The sequence below is a fragment of the Saccoglossus kowalevskii genome, chromosome 21, assembly GCF_978046115.1.
Source record: "Saccoglossus kowalevskii chromosome 21, keSacKowa6.1, whole genome shotgun sequence".
NCBI classification, from domain to species: Eukaryota; Metazoa; Hemichordata; class Enteropneusta; family Harrimaniidae; genus Saccoglossus; species Saccoglossus kowalevskii.
The window spans coordinates 6,821,776-6,845,730 of record NC_140661.1 but is presented as its reverse complement, the minus strand read 5'-3'; the positions used below and the strand labels follow the sequence as shown (position 1 = coordinate 6,845,730).

Genomic DNA, 23,955 nt, shown 5'->3' with positions numbered 1-23,955 from the left:
AAGGATTGACCAGCTTTGTTATTAGTCCAAGAAAATTGTTCAGCTTGGAATGTGTCTGAATCCCTCATTAGTATGCAAGAATGTAGGAATGTACCAAGAAAATTGTTTTTCTGGAGTAAATTGTAGCATATTTTACTTATGAAAGGTCAACAAGTGCATGGAAATTGTATTATTATTGTGAACACACTAGACAACACTGTGTTTGCATGGTTGGTTCTACATGCAGTCATCATAAGAGTGGAATGTTTGTATCAAGTGCATGAACTGAGGGTTATATGTGATTTAATCTATTTTTCAAACCAATTTGGCATACTATAACATAAAAGATGGCAATAATAAACTACCTATGCCTTGTGTTGTGGTGTGCATATTTACCATACTTACTCGGCTTAATGCCTATGCTGGTTCAACATAAATAAGTACATGTACTCTACTGTAATTAAAAAAATGTCCTCTTTCAGGGTTGGATTCCATATGGTTTGTTTGTCACAGTACCAGCTTTCCATTATACAACATTGCACCATAACCTCATCCGATACTACTTAGAAGAACTAGTTTTACAACTTCAACCACTTAAAGAAGTGGATTTTGTCAAACAATTAAAACTGCCAGTTCTGAAGGAGGTGAACACAGTTGCCGTGGTGAATGAGGAATCTTCTGATGAAGAAAAAGTCCACCCAAAAATAAAAAATCCAGTGGGTAAGGGAACATTTAATTATCTAATTGCTATGATGTTTGCCATGCAGATAAAATATAATATTAAGTACATGTATATTAAGCTAACACCTGTTATCACTTGTTCCGTAGAGCAGGTTAATACGAGTAATGTCATAGGCTAATATTATCCATAAACTAAAGATTAGTGGATAATAAAGTTATGTATGAACGTTTTTGGTAAATACATTGTAAATTATAGAACGTTGATGGTGTCCATTTTGTTTTAACAAATGCTTTTTTTCAAACTTTATATTAAACATCATACATTTGTTTATTTGGTGATCGGATTCAAGATGGCCGATTGGTGGCCATTTTAATATTAAAAATTCACAAATACAGTATTCCTCAACTTTGGCAGCCTGTATGTATGTATGTATAAAATAAACTGTACAATAATGTTTTGATTTATTCTTTATTTTAGGTCCACAGTTCATCGAGACTCATTATTTGTGTATAATATGTGATCAGCTTATGACAGATAAGACCACAGCCTTTGGTGAACATTGCCAGACAAAAGATCATGTCAAAGCAGTTGAGGTATATATTATATTAGACTTCTGCTGCTGTATCTCCATAAGTTGCAGCATGATGTAATTTGAGATAATGCATGGGGTATTTTACGTGATATAGTGCAGTGTTCTCCCCAGGCTCAGAGGCAAGCATGGCGGTCTAATTTGCATACTAATTTGCATATTTTTCAGGATTCACTCTCACAAAAACAAACATACAAGACAGTATTAAAATGTATGAGAGACTTTATATAAATTACATAATACTTTACATAATATACCATAATTTGACAAGATCGTCATTTAATGTGAACTGTTCCATAAAACTTAGTCCAAACTAATCCTTCTGACTTTGTTGTGCTCCAAACATTGGCTGCCTTACTGTAGTTAAACTCGTCATAGACGTGCTTTGAACATTAACTGCACAACATTCCTAGTGCGAAAAAATGAAAAATAATAAAAAAAAAAACATTGAGGATTGAGGTTCAAATAAATGTAAACATAACAATTGAATTGTGCCACGATCGGGAACCCAGTGCCGTATGGATAGCATTTCGTCTGCAAAACATGTTGTTTACATGTTGGTTTTGTCAGGTCAACGACAAGGAGACTCGGGAATTTCGAGGAAAAAAGAACATGAGGTAACTATTCAATTAAAATTAAAACGTAACGATAGAATTATGTATACAAATCGGGATTCCATCGATCATAGCGCGTGATGATAGCAGCTGTCGTTCGCAAGACGTTGACAGGCCGCCATCTTGGAAATACCTACACAGGTCAACATGTGACCGGAAGATTACAAAATTTGATTTTTTTTTTTGCTTGGACAAATTATAACATACGCGTACCCATTAATCTATGTAGATATCCATATTTAATCCACAAAAAGTTGACAGTAACGAGTGATGTTTTTTTTTTCATGTCGTGTCTATACCAGCCTCGTGTCTAAGATGTTGATTGAAATCGGTGTAGGCCTACCATGTTCGGTGTTCTTACGATCGGCAAAACATACACACACTGGCATTTTATTTCTAAAATTATGAAATCTTACCTGAACAATTGACCTTAACCAGGGAAATGTCTTTTTCCATGATTCATCAAAACCAGCCTCACGCCGTTTCCGTGTTTCTACACTCTTCCGTTTCTGTGCTGTACTAGCGGTGATTGTACGTTTTAGCCGGGCGGCATCACCTATTTTTCCTTTACATGTTTAGTTGTATAGATCTCGGTGTTTGCAACTTGAGTGACAATTTGTTCCCCATTGACAGCGTCTGTACTTCACACGTGTTTAATAATGGGACTGTTTAATTTGTCCCGGCAAGTTCAAACCGCCGTGGCGTAGACGGTGATAATTTATGCAGTGCTACGTGTGAGCGGGTCAAAAGGATGTAAACAATGCATCCTATTAGCATGGCGGTGAAGTTGTAAGCATGGCGGTCCGAGCCCAAGCGTGGCGGCCGGGTCGCCAAGCATGGTGGTACCGCCATGCTTTGTTTTATGTGGGGAGAACACTGATAGTGGTTACAACCTTCCACCTGTATGTATGTTATTATATGTACAGTCAGTGTTCTCCCCAGGCCTTTCAAGCACTGCGGGCCCGCGTCGCTTAGACAAACAGCCGCGTCGCTTTTGTTTCGCCCGCGATCCTTGAAATCCTGCCCGCGATGCTTATTCACGTTGTATTGTTTACAAGTGTCAGCCTCGTCTAGCACATCTTTAAAACAATAACATGTATTGATCGAAAGGTAATCTCGCCTTTGTACATAGTTAGCCTTACAAAAACAGTGATAAAAACGGAAGTCTACAAGAAGTTACCAAGTCTATCAAGGGTGCGGAGCAGGCAAACCCAAAATACTAGGGTAGTAATAATTTGCCCATTGCGTCGGGATGGTCTATCCCGAGTTGCTGCACTGCGATTAATTGCGTTTTTACTACTTCATCGCCAGTGACACTAATTACCAAGAATTAAAAAAACAAGTGAAATTAAGTCGCATCGGGGAAAAAAAACTGTAAATAAATCGAAGTAAAAATTATTCAACTGCAGACGAGACGGACATGGAAAAAACGAACCCTGACCTCTAGAAATACCTCATTCATAGTGCGTCATTACCGAGGAACGCCACCCTAAGGCAACGTAACGCATGTAGTAACATCACAACCGATGCATGCTGGGTTACAGCGGAGATTTTGACTGAGGTAACAAAGATGGCGGCGCAGAGTGCATGTTTTTCTGCGATGTTTAAAAACAACATTTCGTTGGCGATTTTGATGTAATTTCTTAGTTAATCATCAATGAATCGTTTTAATTAAGCAAACATTCTAAGTTTGTGTATTTTTAAACAAAAAAGTCAGGGACCGATGATCGCAACAGCAGCGGTGAATACCCGTTCAACGCAATGCCGTCAGCTGACAAATGTTACGGTGATCGTAGCGTTACACAAATAATAGATAGATCAATGAAAAATCGCTGACTTTAGTTTTGAAATGCCGTTGTCGAAAAAAAATGTCATTATTGATTTATTAATTTCTTCATACAGATTTTACAAATTTAACAAACAAATCCCCCCCCCCCGTCGTATGAACTGACAGTAACATTGGCACTAAAACTGACTGTACTTGTACACAAAATAATGATGAACCAATTACCTCCACGGATAAACAATATATTTACTGACTGGCTATAAGTATTTCCATTTCTTTCCTGTTCTATTTCAAACTTTATTTGACTTGATGCACACATAAAACACAATGAATGTAAATGATAAAAAATATATGAGATATGTATCAGTTCTTTATTTCAGTTAAAATGTTTGTTGGGGAAGCTAATTATTATGCAAACAAAATTATGCAAATAAGATGTATTGTTATGTAAATTAGCCGCGATGCTTGGCTTAGAGTCTGGGGAGAACACTGTGTACATCTATACAGAGTCATAACTAAAAAAATAATTTACACTCATCATTTTGAAATTTGTATGTGATGATCATACCGTTGTGGTGGAAAGAAGATGTAAATTACATGCATGTAAATGATTGCATATTTAGTCCCCGTTCGGACGTAGTCCGAAAACGGGGACTTATGTTTTGCCCTGTGTGCGTCCGTGCGTGCGTTCGTGATCACCTGTATCTCGAACATGCATGGACCGATTAAGTTCAAACTTCACTCATACATCACACATTATATGGGACATATGCACATGCATTTTTTTCATGATCCGATTAACGATAGCCGAATAGCGGCCATTTTAAGGCCGAAAATGCATCAAAATCACACATTTTCACCATTCCGGATCCGGATCTCAGTTATGCATGGACGGATTTCATTCAAATTTGGTACATACATTAAACATAATAGGACCTTGATGCATGTCATTTAATTTTCCGGATCAAGTTCGAAATGGCCGGCTGGCGGCCATTTTGTTTTAAAGAATTCAGTTCTGGATCCGTATCAGAGACATGTCTGGATTGATCAAGTTCAAACTTCACACACACAAGGTACATCATGTCACAAATATGTATGTGCATTTGTTTCATGATCCCATTAACAATAGCCAAATGGCGGCCGCTTTAAGGACGAAAATGCATTGAAATCGCATATTTTCACCATTCCGAACCCAGATCTCAGTTATGCATGGACGGATTTCGTTCAAATTTGGTACTTACATTAAACATAATAGGACCTTGATGCATGTCATTTTTTTCCCCCGATCAAGTTCGAAATGGCCGACTGGCGGCCATTTTCTTAAAGAATTTAGTTCTGGATCCGTATCCAAGACATGTCTGGATTGATCAAGTTCAAATTTCACACACACATGGTACATCATGTCACAAATAGATATGTGCATTTGTTTCATGATCCGCTTAACAATAGCTGAATGATGGCCATTTTAAGACCGAAAATGCATTAAAATCACGTATTTTCACAATTCCGGAACCAGATCTCAGTCATGCATGGATGGATTTTGTTCAGATTTAGTACAATGTGTTGTACATATGCAGGTGCATTTCGGTCATGATCTGCTTTGAATGTATATGTCACTCAAATATGAATGGAACGGGGACGTGTCATTGACAATGACTTGTTGCATATATTACAGGGAAATCTTGTACTCTTCCTTTCCAAAATATAAATTTTTAAAACTTGGTATATTTGCTAATATATTTGCTAATATAAATAAATCATTACAAAGTGATGTAAACTTGTACATAATTCCTCTCATCATCTTAAAACTTGGCATGTGTGATGGTCATACTTTCTGATGAAGGCAAGTTTGAGAAAATTGCATGCTGGTTTGCTAACACCTAAATCAAGATGTACACTACTGTTATCTATATCCAGTAGTTGGTGCACCACACTTCTCTGACTTCTGTCTTTGTTTTTATCATCTTGCTTGGTTATGGGCTGCACACACACCAAGCATAAGATAATTACAAGGATACCACAAAGTATGCACTCACAGAATACTTGTTACTTCACTGTCTGTGATTTTAATGATTTTGTGGCACTGATATTTGACTCAAATTTTGTGTGTCAGCTCCAAAATTATAGTTAATTTCCAGGAACATTGAAGAATATAAGAAAAAAGTGCAGAAAAATTTGGGCAAGAAAATCTGGTTGTGAAAAGGTTTATTAATACATACAGTACTTTGTGCTGTCCTTGAAATAATCTAATAGCATACCAGCAACGAGTTTCATTAACATTTTTTGTAGTAATTCCCAAAGAAGAATTGACAATATATTAAATGTATCTTTATTACAAATGGGACCCTCTTGTACTATGATGGGGTTCCTCTCTAGCATTGGAGTACAGAAAGTAGAATATGAGGTTATTGCAATTGATGCGTAAAGGTATCATTGTCATGAATATATTATTATTATGAATCAATGAATTTTGTTCCTTAGTTACAGATAGCATCCAAGAAGGCTGATCCAACAGATTCCAAGACATCCAATAATTCTGCAGTTGCTATGGAAACTGGTGATGAAATATTAGAAGATAAATCTGATGTCAATACAACACAGAAGGATGACAAGACAGCAGTGGAGAATATTGATGAGGACAAGCGTCAGATAATAGACACTGGAGAAAAGAAATCAGACAAGAATTGTGATACTGATGCTTGTGTGGAGAAATTGGACAAGACTAGTGTCACTGAGACTGGTGTGGAGAAATTGGATAAGACTAGTGTCACTGAGACTGGTGTGGAGAAATTGGATAAGACTAGTATCACTGAGACTGGTGTGGAGAAATTGGATAAAACTGATGTCACTGAGACTGGTGTGGAGAAATCGGACAAGACTAGTGTCACTGAGACTGGTGTGGAGAAATCGGACAAGACTAGTGTCACTGAGACTGGTGTGGAGAAATTGGACAAGACTAGTGTCACTGAGACTGGTGTGGAGAAATCAGACAAGACTGGTGTGGAGAAATCGAACAAAACTGACGTCACTGTTACTGGTGTGGGGAAATCAGAGAAGACTGATGTCACTGATACTGGTGTGGAGGAATCGGACAACACTGGTGTGGGGAAATCAGACAAAACTGGTGACACTTCTCTTAGTGCAGCGAAAGATAATATCAATGAGGAAAACAAAAGTGATACCATTAAGGAGCATCCAATAAAAAATGGTACCATTGATGTTGCTCAAGATAAGGAAACTGAAAAGTGTGCTGAAAAAGGTGACAAAAACAACACCATTAATGTTGACAAGAAAGATAAAAATGGTACAATTGAAGTTGATCAAGCAGACAAAACAGATGTCATTGAAGCTGATGTAAAGGGACCAAAAGTCTGTACTACAGATATCAGTAACAAAGGCAACAAAACTCCAACCACTGATGTCGTTGACAAAGAAGTAACAAAAAATGGTTCTGTCAATGATGGTGACACTGAGGACAAAACTAATGTCAGTGACACAGAGAAAAAAAATGGTTCTACTGCCGATGTTAAGGACAACGATGACAAGCCTGGTACAACTGATGCTGGGGAAAATGAGGACAACTCTAGTACAACTGACGTTGGAGACAATGACAAAACTTGTACAAATGATGCTGGTGAGGATGACAATATTGGTCTCCATGGTGATGAAAATGAGGAAAAAGCAGGTTCTTCTGATGATGAGTTTGATTATTTGACTGGTGATGAAAACGATGAAACAGATAAAGGTCTTATGGAAACCGCTTCAGGTAGGATGTTAATCTTAGTGGAGCACAAGAGAGTTGGTGGGTCACCTTGTTATGTGTTGGACTACTAAGACCAAGTCTTTTGGCTAACTGAGTTGACCTATCAGTGACTTATAATGCAATAATATGTAGTATATGTTGTATTGTCTAACATGTTGATATTTAAAGTCAGATCGCTTCACTCTTTTTTATGTATCCATTACTGCAATGTAGTTTCACTATCATGCTGGTTACAAATGTATGTCTTGACAGCAAGATAATAATTTGTTTTTTCTCTTTAAAATTAAGGTGAAGAATTTATCCAGCCTTGTTTTCTGTGCATACTATGTGATGAGTACGTAATGGATTCTACCACAGGATTCGGTGAACACTGCCAAACAAAAGGTCATGCTCGTGCCATTGAGGTCAGTTTATGTTCAGAAAAACCTCTTTCTCTACTGCTGAAGGGGTTTACTGTTGGGTATCCTTGTAGACTTAGGGACGACGTCAAAAGATCGATGTCTGATAAAAAACTTATTTCCTTTAGTTTGGGAGTGGAGGGTTTTGGCCTCAAAAAGTTTCCATCTTACAAAAACGATTTTATTTTTTAATGAAGTCAAACAAATCTTGGAGTATTTGTAGTTCTATCCAATCATGGACAGAAATAACCGAAAAGGGAAAAAAACAACAGAAAAATGGTTTGGTTTGAGTGTAAATCTGTGCGTCAAATGAGGTGCATTTGTAAACTCTTTTTACACCCACCCGACAACCAACTGCTAGTATGCAATACTACTGTCCGATTATCAATTTGTATTTAATGGTGAATGTAGTCTGACGCCATGACCAATATTTATCAATTAAGTTTCAGTGGGGGGTAGGGGGTTTGGAAAAAAACTAAAGGAATTAAGTTTTTTATCCGACATCGATCTTTTGACGTCGTCCCTTATAGCAGTGTATGTGTTAACTGTTAAAAGTAACGTAACAGAATTTGAATAAAGAAGAGACAGACCATTCAAACAAAGTAAAACAAAGACTTTCTTTTACATGTTTCACTGATGGTTTGTTTAGTATAATAGTTATCATGTTTGGCACATCATTCCAACTCATCAGTGGAAATATTACATTCTGCTCAAATGCCAGACTTGCTGTCTTTATATTTAGGGTAATGCTTTCTTTCAGAGAGGACATAAAGCTGTCTGTCTCATAAAAAGATCCGGTTCTTGTAGCAAAAAATTACAATCAACATTATCCTTTTATTACATTTGTGGTGTCCCTTGTCTGTAAATAAGCCCTGAACCTGTCGTCACGAAATGTGATAGTATAAGTGGGTGCTTGATAAATATTAACGGGCGATGGTGGTCGCATTGCGTCGTGTCGTGTCCAGTATAGAACGTGTGTAAAATACATGAATTTTGAACACGCGCTATATGCTGACCACAACTATTTAATTGGTTTCTTTGGGAAACACAGTATATAAATAACTTTTTTTGAAAATAGTAATGTCAAGCTTCACCAGTGTCAAAATATCATTGTCTAACACTGTTAGTATTGTTCCTTGCAATATTCTTTCTTTTGTGTGTATACAAGTTAAACTCCAGTAATAAAAGTACATTGTAATACAAGTTGCATCATGTGAGTGGACGGGATTGATTTACTGCATCATTTGTGTATTCTCAGGCTGCAAAGAAAAGAGAACGCTTTCCGGAGTACAAGAAACGGAAACCATTAGAAAAACATGCGATAGAAGCCAGAGATGTCAGCTCTTATGGTGGATACATAATACGTGGGAAAGGCAGAAGATATCATCACCATGCAGAATAATTAAATGAAACCTGTGTGGAAATTCTGGTTTATGTAGGACTAAGATGAAGGGAATAGAGTTCAGTTTAGTAAGGTTTAGATATTTTACAGTATTAACACTATATCGTATAAAAGTTTGATGTTCTTGCGGAGAAGGGTGTTTGAATTTACTGAAATATACTACACTTGTTCGGCTTAGTGCCCATTCTTGACTATAACTAAAATTGTCACTTGCACTAAGTGCCCAACTCCCTAAAAGCACAATATCTGGAGCCGAGTACCTTGGGATTGTTGTAATACAATTTACTTCCTGATTCAGAGCCCCTTTTGATATGTGAATTATTGACATGAAACTTCAGGTTGAGGATTCCATGTACATGTACATGTTAATGTTAATGTATGGTCTGTGTAAAAAAGTGATGGTTATCGCAGTTGCATTGTTATCCATGTATAAAGTCTTTGGGAGCCTGGAAGGAAAGTGCACTGAAGGAAGGCCTGGTGAATCACTATGCAAATAAATACTTCAATAGACTGAAACAAAATTCTGTGTCTAAGTCTTCAGGACATTACCATGGAAGCTGGCATGCACAGACTGACCCCGGCAAAACTATTCACTGGTTCATAAGTCATAGTCTCATAATAGATGGAATCCAGGTCTATGGTTGCATATAGCAAGTTTTGTATTTCTTATTATCAAGCTTTGTCAAGGACAGTATATTTTGATGATGAAAAAACAGACTTCAAGACATGTGTAACACCAAAGATCACAGCTAATGGTTTTCACTATTACTGATTGTACTAATGGGTATCACCTCAAACGAAATGGTGGTATTGGATTAGAAACTCTAAATTTACTGGTAGTGTCAAGTACAAGTTAAAATAAACTATGTATTGGTTGTATAAAAATGAAGAACTATGTGTTAAAAACAAAAAAGTATTTTTTTTTCTGAAGTTAGAACACTGGAACATTCGTTCAAACCCCCTTCAAGTTTTTAAATTTCCAAAGTTAGTGACAGGGAATGGACTATTGCAATGAATTCATACTTTTTATGACCGGTATTTTACTATATCCTGAATTTAGCACTTCTGTAATAAAATTGAAAAGTTTGTTTACAAATATTGTTGTGTATTTTGTTCTTATTGTACTGCTATACGAGCATGTGTTTAGTGGAAAAAGTGCAGTGATAAAGAACTGTTTGTAAGATTCAGAATCCAGTGTTATAGTAGATGAAGAGTTTGCTTTGTGTACACCATTGCTTATACACATTTTCAAAAGGGTTACCCTGTGTCTGTTGATATTAATCTGTTAACATATTTAGTAGTGTAACATTCATCAAATTTGAATGGAAAATCGTAAATATTGGTGGAAAGACAAAAGTTAGTTTGATACAAAGTTTATTCTTTGGATAGTGGGTTGGAAATCAGTAAAAAATTTATGGAAATTCAAGAAAGTCTTCTGGAAAGCGTATAGTGGCTAGTCATAATTTTATGGAATGGAGTGTTGAAATACTTGACTGGAAAGACGAAGTTTCTAGGAAAAAGAACATTCGCCTGGAAAGAATCAAAAGTTGGGAACAAGAACACGTGAAATTTGGATGCAAATAAGTTGGTAGAAAAGCAATAAAACTTGGCTATAACGTAAAAGCCTGGTGGAAAATAAAATAAAAATAGTTGCAAGGAAAGTCATCAAGTTGCTTATAAAGTGAAAGCGGTTGTAACTTGACTGATAAGTCTTGTATATCGTAAAAGCTAGGCGGAGTCAAAAAAAGTTGCATGACTAGAATTTTGATAGAAAGACTGAAATCATAAAAGTTGACTAAAAAACATTTAAGTTTCTAGAAAAGATAAAATTTACTTGAAATGAGGCAAATGTTGGGAGAGAATGTGAAATTTGGTTGGAGAGTCATAAAAATTTACTCAAAATTCAGAAAGTTAGATGGAAAGATGTAAATATGTCAAATAGTTGGACGGAAAAATATTGGTTGAAAAGTAAAACAAGTGACTCGACAATCAAAATGGCTCCACTCACTGTCCTACAAAGACATTGTGGTAGAAAAATCAAGTAATGCACACCAAGAAGACATAATTTAGGTCTGGCTAATAAGAACATGCCTACCTAACTTGTTGAAATTGTTCCCAAAGATTACATACACCTCAAATATTAAAGCAATTGGGCTGGTGGTTAAGAAGTTGATAATATTATTTTGTACCAAAAATATTTGTAAAAATAGAGAATCTGATATAGGTCCAACCAGTTGGGCTGGTAGTTTTCATGCAGAAGTTGAAAAATACCAGTTTTGACTAAAAATAGAGATTTAATGATATTGTTACAAAATTAACAAATCTGAAGCAATGAAGTAAATTGTTTTTTCAAAGGAAAGTTGTTTGAAAAAAGTTAATGTGAGACAATCATCTATATGAACAACGCAACTGTCCACTTTGATGACGCCATAGCAAAACAGTTGGTAGAAAGTTGTCCTGAAAGTTATTAACTTTAGGGAAAAGTTAGAGAAAATAGAAACTGCAACATAGGAACAGTTTGGTGGAATGTCTGAAAAGAAAAAAACTGTTGGCCTGAATGTCAAAAAAGTTGTCTGACGAGTCATTAAAGTTGTTGTAAAATTAGATAGGAAAGACTAAAAACTTGTAAACATAAAATGTTCTGCACGAGTTGACAAGTTAATTTATCATATTTGCATGTGAATAACCAACACCATATTGTGGTGGCAGCACATTAAACACAAACCATCAGATGGTTCTTTAATTATATATCCCTGTATGCAATTGATTGATCATTCTTTTCTTCATACAAGGGGAAATATGTCTGGGAAATTGGTATGGACACTTGAAAATAAAACAAATAGTCATGAGGGCCACTTTAAATCACTGATACTCATAGCAAGTTTGAATGAAATTGGCATAAGGAATCAGTGTTTAATGAAATTTGTCCCATCTCTAAGTCAAATGTTCGCTGTGGATCTCTCCTTGCATCAGCCTGGTTTGTGTAATGGTATTTTAGTAATTTCTGATAAGTTATTTTTAGACATGAGGATTGAATAAACACAGAAGACAAAGACACGAGAAGTTGTATATTGATGTTCATATGCATACCATTATGTATTGTTTCTGCATCAAAATTACTCCAGATGGGTCTTTTGTGACTAAAAATTCAATGCAGACGTACACTTCTAGGCATTGTTGCATCATATGCAACCGACAGTGTAGATTAGTGATCACACATTTAAGACTTGCACAAATCAGTACAGACAAAACAATTAAACAACGCAGTTTTCTTTATTTATTCTTAGTTGGTTATTAGACGTTTCAGCATACACAATTCATAAAGTTGTCCATAATTTTCCATCATTGTGACCATCACTTACATCAAACGCATACATTTCATAAAAGCTTTTCAGCTACCCACAGATCTGTGAAATTACTCACGTAAGCAAGAAATACAACAATTATCATTATACATTCAACAGGTCTTCTTTCCAATGCTACGATATTTGCTCTATTAGAAACGCATACGAATACATCAAAGCTGTGCACACATAATACAAGATTTCTACAATTTCAATAAAAAACCAAAAACATTTTGGTAAATGAACTTTGACCACTTTGATATTATAATAGAGCAAACATTTCAAACCGTACACATATACAACTTCAAAATCATAAAAGATTACCATCAGAATGAACATGCATTTCTGTATTGTGTGTTCACAATCAAAGTTGATGAGACGTTGGTTCATCACACGTTTCATAATAAATCAATATATTGGATGACAAGTTCACACTAATACTTCAAATATGAAAGCTGTCCAACTCTGCAGTCGCATGACTACAGTGTATCCACCATCAGTTTGTTTGAAATCTCAAACCAAGACCAGTATTAATTTTCAAATACTCCTGGAAGACTTATCATAAATTTGAGGGCGAGATTATTCAGATCTATTTTTATAGGTCAAAATTAGGACACTTTTTTTTTTATACAGTCAAAATGAAACTAGGCAATATTTGATGTCACATAATCATGCTAACTGTGAAAATACCTGTAGCAGTCTGTGGCGATTACCTGTTTACCACATGTATTGCATTTCATAAATGTTTTTGGTGCAATATTACATGCATAAAATAATTCCAGGTTTATACCTCCCCACTACCCAAAAGGAAATATTCATTTCTCGTAAAAACGTCCATTGAGGATTTGTGTTCTTTCCATAACTCCTGAAGCCAGCAATTCAAGGTTTTTACATCAACAACATACTTATCAGGTATCTCCCACATTTGTAATATGAGCACTAGACATTTCTAACAGACTCCTGAGACCGTGTCCTCTCACCTCAGTTATATTTTATTTTTCTACATTTTCATTTACAGCATAATTCATTATTAATTTTTTCACATTATGTAGTTTTTACACATTATATAACATGCCTTATTTGGTCATAGAATATAAAATACTGAATGTGCAATTAAAAACTACACAATATAAAAACGATTTTATTTCCCAATACTTTTGATTCACACTACCGGGTAGATCTGATTTTTTTTGTTATTAGTTTATATCATTACTCCTTTACCTTCAATCTTTTTTTTAATCTTGTTTTTTTTAAAATTTGTTTATAAGGTTTGTTTAGCGGGGTGTGTTGACATAGTAATAGATTAAAAACACTGATTATATATAAAAAAAAACACAGCTGATTCATCACAGTTTGGTGTATCTTATTGGCATCTCAAGCTACAATAACAGCACCACTGAGATATTACTACAAATAGTATTTCACTGGACATTAGTCATAGCCATAAGCACAGCAGAACAGATAATTTAACAAATTAAACACACAATTAAAAAATCAGCAAACAAATGTGTACTTTTTAAAATACTCTATTTTGATTATTAAACACATGTTCATTCATTCCTGTATTGGGTTTGTACAGGCAAATGCACACATGGATAGAAGCACGTCCATGAGTAAAACTTCCACAATTTTAGGAAACAAGGCAAGATGAATTACCTTCAAAGGGCAATACAAATTAAACAGTCCAGATAAAATGCCCTCTAGAGGTACAAACTAGAAAGGTGAACACTTATAAGTCTGGCAACGATGATCACCACTGTTTAAGTGTGGGGACATCTTAATAGTAAAATGAAACGAGTTACTGTGTTTGCATGATAAAAAGTACACTACACAATATTTACTGATTTCGATAATCTAAAGTACAAGGTTTGTATATCAAATATGATATGAATTCAACCTATTCTTAAAGGTGGGTAGCTGGTGGTAGCAAATCACAATGACATGACCACACCATTAAACAAGCCTACATTCTCATAAATGTCTTAACACGACATAGCTTTTATTTGTGTGCATCAATAATTTTTAGCAGGCCTCATCATTTTTTTGTTTCAACATCTAAGTTGAAGTGGCAGGTGATGAAGATTGAAACATACCTTTGAGAAAGAAGTAACATCAATTGAAATCCACAACAATATAAAGAAATATAATAAATTATAAACTGCCCACCATGTTGGATTCTTATCAGCAATTGTTTTCTAATCAGATAAATGATTGGTTGAATATAATCACATGACTGACACAGCAATCACATGACTGACACAGCAATCACATGACTGACAAAGCAATCACATGACTGACACGGCATCATGGGACACATAATTACTAATATTCAGCACAGACAAAACATGAGAAGTCTTTTTGCTTAAAAAGTTGCATCTTAAAACAGCATCACCATGAAGGTCACTACGAAATTAGAATCCAACATAATTGAGCAGTAAGTAAAGAGGCTTTATCTATGTGGGAACAAAAATTTACCCTTGTCTTGTGAAAACTTCCAATATTATAACAAAAATATTAATTTGTAAATAATTTCTTTCAATACTGAAAATATTTTTTTTTTAAAACGATAGAATGTCCTTTCCCATGATGCAATGCAATAATGGCTTCCTATGAAGTTTAGACTTGTCTTGTAGAAGTTAATTTTAAACTTTAACCACTTGTTAACTCCCAAAGAAAAAAGATATTTTTTCGATACATTAGATCCAAGTTATCTTTATACAAAAGTATTACATCACCACAGCATAGAAATATATCAGCCAGAAATTGCATTAGATGTGAAAAGCAAAATTGATGGTGAATTATAATCATCTCTGGGAGCCATATTGGTTGATGCATTATGGGTAAGAACCATTGTAAAGCTTTAAGTCCTTGCACTCTCATTCACAAAAAGTACATGTGTAAAACCAGACAGACTGAAAACAGTTATCGAAGGATGTCATTCACTAAATACCAACATTTAGAAAGATACCAACTGTTTTCCAAGATGAGCCAGCCTAAGACTAACTTCCATCTTGATGATTTCTGATCCAGTTTATGTTTTATAAGAATATAAGACTTCTACATGTATAATATGAATTTTGATTTTGAATAAGAGTGTAAAGACAAATATTGCAAATAAACTAATTGAAAGTTTCAAATATCGCACACCATCTACTGATTTCCAACCTTGGCGTTCTGAACATACAATTGTCAAAATTTAAGGACACAGTTTTGGTTACAGTGGAAGACAGAAAAAAAAAAAAAACTTTAAAATGACAAATTCAGTTATTTTTAATTTTTAAATACAGTACAAAGAAAAAAAAAACATGGACCATGACTGTTTTCTTAACACTTTTTAATTTATGCATAACATATTTTTCAAGTTTCTCAAACCTTTATATATTTTAAATTCATGTAAATGACGATAATATGTTTTGAGTCACAAATTCCCGAACAGAGCTTTCAAATAAAATTCTCTGTATTATCAAATGATTTTTCCTTGCAATATGCAAACCAGTTTCTGAAACAAATGACGAATTAGCACATCTCTGCCAAATAAGGCATAAATATGTAAATTGTTTCCAAATATGGTAATACAGAGGCAGTGTTTGTGTTCCATATATGGAAATAAATGAATAATTATTGCAATTATTGTAGGGCTTGTACTCACTCCCTGTGCAGGCTGAACTGTAGAACTGTAACTCATGCAAGGCTCATGGAAATACTGCATCGTACAGGATATCAGTAGTATATTTTAAAGGGTTTCCACAGACATATCAAAATACTGGTATGCAAAATATCCCAAACATGAAATCTGCATGTCGTGAATTCAGTCTGGACAGGAAGTAATAAATGATGCAGAGAATTTTATATCAGCTCTCACAATAAAATAGTTGTTACTATAAAGGGAAGGTAAGAGGACCGATATAGTCAATCACTAATTCCAAAGAGACTACAATGCCATTTGTTTTTCTTTTTATTCTTGTATTTTTTTATATTTTTTGATCAACATTCTAGTATTTTTTTATATTTTTTTGGTAGGGTAACTTACAGAGGCAAACATTACCATAAGGAGAGATATACTAATGATATGAAGAATGATTTATGGCGGAGCAATAGAGTTGTTAACCAGTTGTCTTTTCACTGTAAACCCTTTGGTTCCATCTGGATGTCGAGGCTGCCGGATGATAATGATTTTAGGACCAATAAGATTGGTATCTGATTTGTTTTTACGTATCAAGTGCTCCGGTCGTTGCATTTCACTAGAAAATAAATATTAATAATATGAGGTTATTACAAGGATACCTCAAAGTATGCACGAAGATAGTACAGTCAAAGTATCGACCGACACGCAGTTGAGGTCGATGCGACAGTGTACTGTCTGAGTACATCTTTTCCTTTCAAGAATACCGGTATATCATGGGAATGCTGAAATCCAAAATGTTTTGAACAGAATCTGCGAACTTCTTTGTGTGGAGTCTGGTCAAACCCTGGTGGCAGCCATGTTTGTTTTTTCTTTTATATTAGAGTACACTTACACGCGTAATCATTCCATATTTGGAATTAACATTTCCTAATATGGTAGGATGAACATACCCGTAAAATACCGCAAAATTACGACACACAGGAACTTATGGCATTACGGTGACAGATGTATAATAATTAAGGTTATTATTACAAATCTATTTATTTGGGGGATTGTGGAACAGAATTTTGAGATAAACTTGAACAATGAGTGCTCCCTTGTTATCTTACCAATTTAGCAATAATGACGAAAAGTGCAAAAATGTATTTTTTAAAAGTAACTGCTGGTACATTATGTGCATTTGTACATTTTAATTCATGAGATACTGAGCTTAAAAGAACACCAAATAAGACACAGTTTACAAAACATTTAGAAATAAATTAATTTACAGCTATCTGCATGATTTTATTTAACTTGTGTCAAATGATTTGATACATTGTTCCTTATTTGGTGAATAAATGTTATTTTGTCAGTTTTACTCGAGATTTCTAAAGATGATAAACAGTTGGACATCTTGCATCTAGCGCGCTATTACAAATATGACGTAAAAAATAATTCACTGAAGTCGCAACGTGTCGGAGAAAACATGACACTAAACGATTTTCTCTTGGTATACTCTTTTGTATGAAGTATTGGCCCTGAAAAGGGCTGTTTGGTTTTTTAATACATTGTTGAGAGTTCACATTGTACGCGAACAAAAGGAAAAAGGAAACCAAAAGAAAAAGAAAAAGCAAGAACAAGTCACAACGCGGTGTATCATGGACTTGGTACGAAATACGCTGCGACAACTGAGTAATCAGTGACATCATTTTGGGGTGCAGTACTTCTTTGCGAAACTTGCTGCGCGGCGATGCTGACATCAAGTGTGTGTTAACCGAAGTTTGACCACCAAGTCACGCACTGAACTAGCGCGTTACCTTAGCAACCTTTTTCTTTTGTGCTGGGCACGTCGATTTAGTAAAATTAAATTGTTATAACAGGCGGCACTGTAATTACGCAACTTATAATATGCAACTCTGTACTGGATTTGAATACTTATTTCAACATCGTTTACTTTAATAGTGAGCTGCTTTTCTAATTACGCAAATTTGTTTACAATATTGTACCAGCTTTGAATATTTCAACATTGTATTGTAATGCTTTCATGATAATTACGCAAACTCAAGTTATTTTTACTATTGTTAGGGAACTGACCCGGGGAATTGGGTCTGTGAATATTTCAATATTACCGACTTGATAATGCATTCGTAATAATTACATAAACATAAACATGGGTGCATTTAAAACACTGAAAAAGATAGTAGTCAGGTGTCTACCAAAGGTTTCAATGGTGAATTATTTTATTCAAAATGAAGTGAATATGTAATATAAACCATACAATAACATACCATGCCAAGCGTTATGATAAATTTTACTATAATATAATAAATTCTGGTCAGCGCACTTCGATCGCATTATTAATGTACATTTCGACTGAAGTCTAATGACCACATTTTTGAATTACTGATATTTAAATTTGGGCCACCCAGCTATATATCTTATAACTGCCACAAATACCATGAACACGGTATGAAAAGTTAGCTGAAAGGGAACGTCTTTTTGACAAAAAACATGTCAAAACAAGATTATGTGTGCAAGGTTAGATTATAGAACGTACATGACCGCTTAACCGTTTTTTTTTTTTTATTAATAATCATGTCGCACGTGAAACGCAGGAGACATTTTAGTTCCCCCATTTCTTGTTTATCGATCTTGAACTTTTTGTCTGGAATGCGATACAGACTAAGAACATTATGGGTGGTACGACCATCGTCATTGTTTTTCCTTCGCTTTTATCAGCACAGGTTTTTTTTATCTGTCATAACATCGCACTGGGCGATCTATGGTTAAAAACTTTTCTAAAAAAAAAATCAAATCCTCCATAAGACCACGCAGGGCAGGGTATCAGCTGAATCCGGGAATAGTCCCATGACCTTCATAAAATTTGAGATTTGATCTCAAGTATAACTGTCCGAGCACCAAAGAATTTTTTTTTACAAATGTTGGACCAGATTAATGGCATTCAAAGAGAACAATAAGTTCATACTTGTTATTTGAATATGTACATACCTTATACGTCTCACATTACAAGCACTGTATTTCCCACTTCTTTGATTTTGTACGATAACAAATTCCACTTCATCTCCAGGCTGCAACTCTGTTCCTTCCTGGACTTCACTCATGTGGAAAAATAACTTCTTATTGTCTTCACCAACTTCATAATCAATGAAACCAAACTGAATAAAACAATTTTAAATTGCAAAGTCAATGTACTGTAAGTGTTTTTAATTTTTTTTCATAGGTTGGGTTTCTAAGACACTTTTGAGGTTGCCAAGCAGTAAGCACTATTGCAAATTTGACTAGTGATGCAGTAAAAAGAAGTCAATGAAAATGACACAGTCCTCGTTAAATTTTTGAAAGTTCTCTTTCTCATATTAAATTGAAGGGGTTGTCGCGAGCATGACCTTGAAACTTGAGTTCCAAGAGGCATATACAACAAATTGTTTATTTACATCAAATTCGAACATGTGTTGCGTGACGACCCCTCCGGTTTAAGACATAGCAAAGAAAAACATAGATCACAAGTGAAAGCATGTCCAAGTTATCACATTTTAAACAAACAAGATGGCCGCCAGTCGGTCAAATTTGATCAAATTGAATGGACATGTACATGTATCCATTTATGACATGCTAAATGGGCGACAGAGATATAGTAATATGGCCACAAATAAAAACAGCCGTTATTCAGCCATTTTTGATCTGATTATGAAACAAAGTGACATATAAGATGTATGTGCCAAATACGAATGAAAATGGTACATAAATCTTGGAAATATAGTTGTAAGGCCAAAATGTCAGATGGCTGTCAATAGGCCATCCTTGATCCGATTTTGAAACAAATTGTGCACATTGTGTTTCTTCATTGTAAAAGTCAATGACAAAACTAATTTCGTAATTTTATTTTTCCTCGAAGACATAATATCCTTCTCAATCTGTCACATGGTGAATTAAAATTGTCATCTGCACTTTTTTCCCCGAGGGGGATGCTCAGGTAAGCGCCCACCCCTAAAAAAATTTGATTTTCTGAGTTGAGGACCCTGGGTGCTAATGAGGTCGAGTACGGTATTTACAACCATAAACACACTCTAACTGTGGCTGTTCCATTCACCACCAATCCCCCTCACTTGTTGTACAACAAATACACTCACCTGCCCCTTGACAGAGTCCACACAGGCTCTTATATACTTTCTTATAGCTGATACATTACAAGCTCTTTCCTTCCCAGAATTCTTTGCAATACTGATTTGAAATCTCACAATATCTCCTTTCTGTAAGAATTCTTTTTTATCTGCCAGACTTGTTATACCATAGGGGTAAATCGCTTCCTCGTTACCATCTGTGAAATTTTACACAAGACAAAGTTACAAACTTTGATGAAATTTTATGCGAATGGCATATATTGCCGAGTTCTTGGGGATCTAAGGTATTGCATAGATTTGTTACCACATTGGGAACTGATTGATTGCATTTATTGTAAAGGTTGTAAATGCATGGATTCATTGACCACATTCACCGTCACTGATTGGCTGATTTGACATTGATACAATGTACTTAATACATACCTCCCTCAATCTGCTGCACAAGTCCTTCATATTCACTCTGCTGGGGGTCTATGTTGCGTAGAGGGCGCAAGACTTTACCCTGGTGTATTCCTGGCTGTAACGTCTGTAAACAATGAATAAAACATGTTATTATTGATGGGACATATTTACAGACTGTCATTTCAGGTTTTTAGACAAAATGGTCATTTCTATTCACAAAATTTTATCGAATAACAAAATAATGCAACCTAACGTATGTGCAAACTTTCAACTGAATCAGGTGATATCTTAGTGAAGAATCAGCATAGACATAAACAAAGAATTTCAAGGACAAAAATGGCTGCCAATCAACCATATTTGAGCAGGCAGTTGTGCATAAGTATGGATCGATCAAAATGCGTCTGAGAAATGGCTCTGGACAGACGGATTAATCCTAAACAGGGATCAATTACATGTATATGCTGCTGAATATTTTGAGACATTAGCAATATTAAATTATATGCCGAGCCCATAATCATAAAAAAATCTCATAAAAAAAACTCATAAACACATTTGCCTGAACATAGACTTAGGGACATTTTATCCCTTATCTGGTCAGGTCAATGTAAAAGTACACTGGGCCGACAGTGAAAGAGTTGCAAATGTTTTATAGTTTATTGCTACATTTGTAATTGAATGTTTGTCTAATTAATCATGCGATGTAATGCTCAGTGCTTGTTTCAAATGAAAACGCTATTAACATAAGGGTATAAATTCAGTCAACACAGGCCACAAGTTAGATTACGAGCACTAAGGACAGTCAGTGGGGATTTGCTTGTGGTTATTTTTACACCAAGTCAAGTCAGTAAGAATAAATTGCATACCAAATAAATTATATCCTGCATAACTTGTTTTGATTTATTTTGACTGTAATAGTATTTTGAGTTAAGAGAGAAGGAATATATATTCAAAGAGTAATTGTGTCAATTCCAGTTCAAATACATACAATTTTGTATTTTTCTGCTAAGGTAAACCGTTCTGGTGACATAGAGATACCATGTCTATCTGTAGCTGCCTTTTTGCTTAGAACTGACTGATTTATATTTCTGCTCATGAGTAAAACTGCTTACCTCTCCTGGAATTGTTCCCTTCTTCAGTTTCACTATAGATTCACCACACACTTTAGCACCTTTCCTTGCTACCGAATATTCTACTTCATCTCCTAGATCAAGACTGTTGACATCACCGTCAAACTCACTAAGGCACAATAAAAACATTTTATAAATATGGCATGATATGAAATTTGAAAATTGTTTACCAATGCTACTGTTTCTATTCCAATAAGCACCCCAAGTTACTTTTACTAAGTAGAAGGACAATAACCACTTTACTTAGCAGATAATGATCAGAATCATTCTTTGGTCGAAACTTTTATCCAGATCTGAGAAATGTTATTCATATTCAGAGTGAAATTTTAAAAAAAGCAACAGCTTATAGAATATCTGTATCTTTGGTTTTGTTAGGTTGTACTCGCTCTTTTCTTCTAGCATATACCCTTATTTGAAGTACAGCTCAAGCCCCCTAAAAAAACACGATAAAGGGAGAAATTTTTTGTTTCATTATGGCGATTGCAAATTTGTGTGTACAGTAAACATTTAATTACATTTTTGTCTAAAGTAAACAACACACTTGGTGACTACATGTAGTTGACTTGTACGAAGTACTGTGGAATACTTTATTTTCGCTGGAATTAATTTTTAGCTGATTTTTGAGAAATATACATGTAGGAAAAAAAGTATATTCGCTGGATTTTATTTTCAAGGAATCATCCTTTCAACGAAAATAGTGAAAATAAATTCCAAGCGAAAACTTAGTATTCTACAGTACTTGTGATATCATTATTTATCTTCACTCCTCAGAATGATTAACTGACACAGAACTGTGGGCAAGTTGCCCCAATCTCTTGCAGCAAGTGGCTCACATGAAAGATGCCAAGGCAGTCACAGTAGCTTAGTGACTGAAAACTGGAGCCGAGTCGAAGTAATGGGACATATCTTGTAGTTTACCTATAGTGGAAGAACACTTCTCTGTCATGCTCAGCTGTTTCAATAAAACCAAAGTTCTCTTTCAACGTAGCAATGTAGCCATATTTTCTGGTGTTGATATTCCGATCTAGGACTTTGACTTTGACAGCCATGTGAGCACTGTTACGTTTTATCTCAGCAATATAAAACTCCACCTACAAGAAAGCATGATAACAATATTGTAATACTCTGTAAAATCATGAGACAAATCAGGTTTTAAATTTCACTGCTAGCAATTTGAAGATTTTGGCATTCGTCCTACGCATGGTAGGAACCCGTTGACGTAACCATTGAAACAAATTTGGCGATTTTATCCAACATACACAAATTGGTTTACAGTACATAACAAGAAGGTTGTTGGAAAAAACTTTCCAATGTATCCCTACCCCTTACCTTAACCTCCAGCCCCCAAATTCAGTTGTATATGTCCCTCTAGATTATTATACCGTAGGTGTTCTCAAGAGGGGCATATACAGTTTGAGGGGGCAAGAGAGGGTAGGGATCAGGAAAGTGTTAAGATTAAAGGTGTCGGTACATTAGAAAGTGTTTCCGGTTGTTGTATAACCAGGCTTTCGTATAACTCTTTGATATAGTTTACAACCTGTTTAGTAGGTTTCCTTGGACGCTGACACCTTAATGCACATTGTAATCTATGTATGGAATCTACGATGTCATCAATTCATATTTTGCTATCATATCAGTGGGTATGAGGAATCAGTATGTTTATAAACATCCCAAAAAGAAGCCTAATTACCTACAATACACGTTCACACTCAACACGTTTTACAAAACAGAAGCTGGTATAGGTAAATATCTGCGTAAAATTGCATATTCCCGATCACTGTAAGTGACAATATTCTTTGCTTATTGCTGTTATTATATTACAGTATACACAAGGTAGTGAGGTAATCGGTGAATGCAAAACTTGGTTGATCCATTAGATGCATATTTTTACCTTATCGTCTTCTTCAGGTACCTGTCTGATATCAGTGTCTTTAGCATGATAAGTTATCAATATTTTATTTCCGTTTTCTTCATATGAAATGGTACCCAAGTCAGCTTCCTTGTCCTTGTTCTTACCGGGACTTTTACCCCACTGAAAAGAACAAGTAGAAATAAACTATAATACCACATGTTAATCACAACGGTACATAGAAAGTACATAGGAATGAACGTTAAAAAACAATGCC

The 23,955-nt window shown here is 35.1% G+C and overlaps 2 protein-coding genes and 1 long non-coding RNA gene across 4 annotated transcripts in view; 1 reads left to right on the top strand and 2 right to left on the bottom strand.

Moving 5' to 3' along the window:
- The window catches only part of LOC100369775 (uncharacterized), a 34,792-nt gene extending 24,483 nt beyond the window's left edge, over positions 1 to 10,309 (top strand). Inside the window, exons 15-19 of the mRNA XM_006818453.3 lie at positions 462 to 699; positions 1,139 to 1,254; positions 6,132 to 7,416; positions 7,702 to 7,817; positions 9,070 to 10,309. Coding sequence (XP_006818516.1) covers positions 462 to 699; positions 1,139 to 1,254; positions 6,132 to 7,416; positions 7,702 to 7,817; positions 9,070 to 9,213 — 1,899 coding nt within the window. The 3' untranslated portion in view covers positions 9,214 to 10,309. The remainder of the gene's footprint in view (positions 1 to 461; positions 700 to 1,138; positions 1,255 to 6,131; positions 7,417 to 7,701; positions 7,818 to 9,069) is intronic.
- LOC146729600 (uncharacterized) lies at positions 1,455 to 3,276 on the bottom strand. The gene is made up of 2 exons (XR_014927998.1): positions 2,281 to 3,276; positions 1,455 to 1,659 (listed from the first exon to the last, which is right to left on the bottom strand). It is a non-coding gene; the product is annotated as an uncharacterized LOC146729600 (long non-coding RNA).
- Positions 10,310 to 16,494: 6,185 nt separating the features above from the next.
- LOC100377755 (cold shock domain-containing protein E1-like) overlaps positions 16,495 to 23,955 on the bottom strand; it is a 28,480-nt gene continuing 21,019 nt past the window's right edge. For both annotated transcript variants that reach the window (XM_085494989.1, XM_085494990.1), the window contains exons 14-20: positions 23,721 to 23,861; positions 22,748 to 22,920; positions 21,812 to 21,938; positions 20,724 to 20,826; positions 20,310 to 20,497; positions 19,171 to 19,337; positions 16,495 to 16,798 (exon numbers count right to left, since the gene is read on the bottom strand). In XM_085494989.1, coding sequence (XP_085351115.1) covers positions 16,639 to 16,798; positions 19,171 to 19,337; positions 20,310 to 20,497; positions 20,724 to 20,826; positions 21,812 to 21,938; positions 22,748 to 22,920; positions 23,721 to 23,861 — 1,059 coding nt within the window. In that variant the 3' untranslated portion in view covers positions 16,495 to 16,638. The remainder of the gene's footprint in view (positions 16,799 to 19,170; positions 19,338 to 20,309; positions 20,498 to 20,723; positions 20,827 to 21,811; positions 21,939 to 22,747; positions 22,921 to 23,720; positions 23,862 to 23,955) is intronic.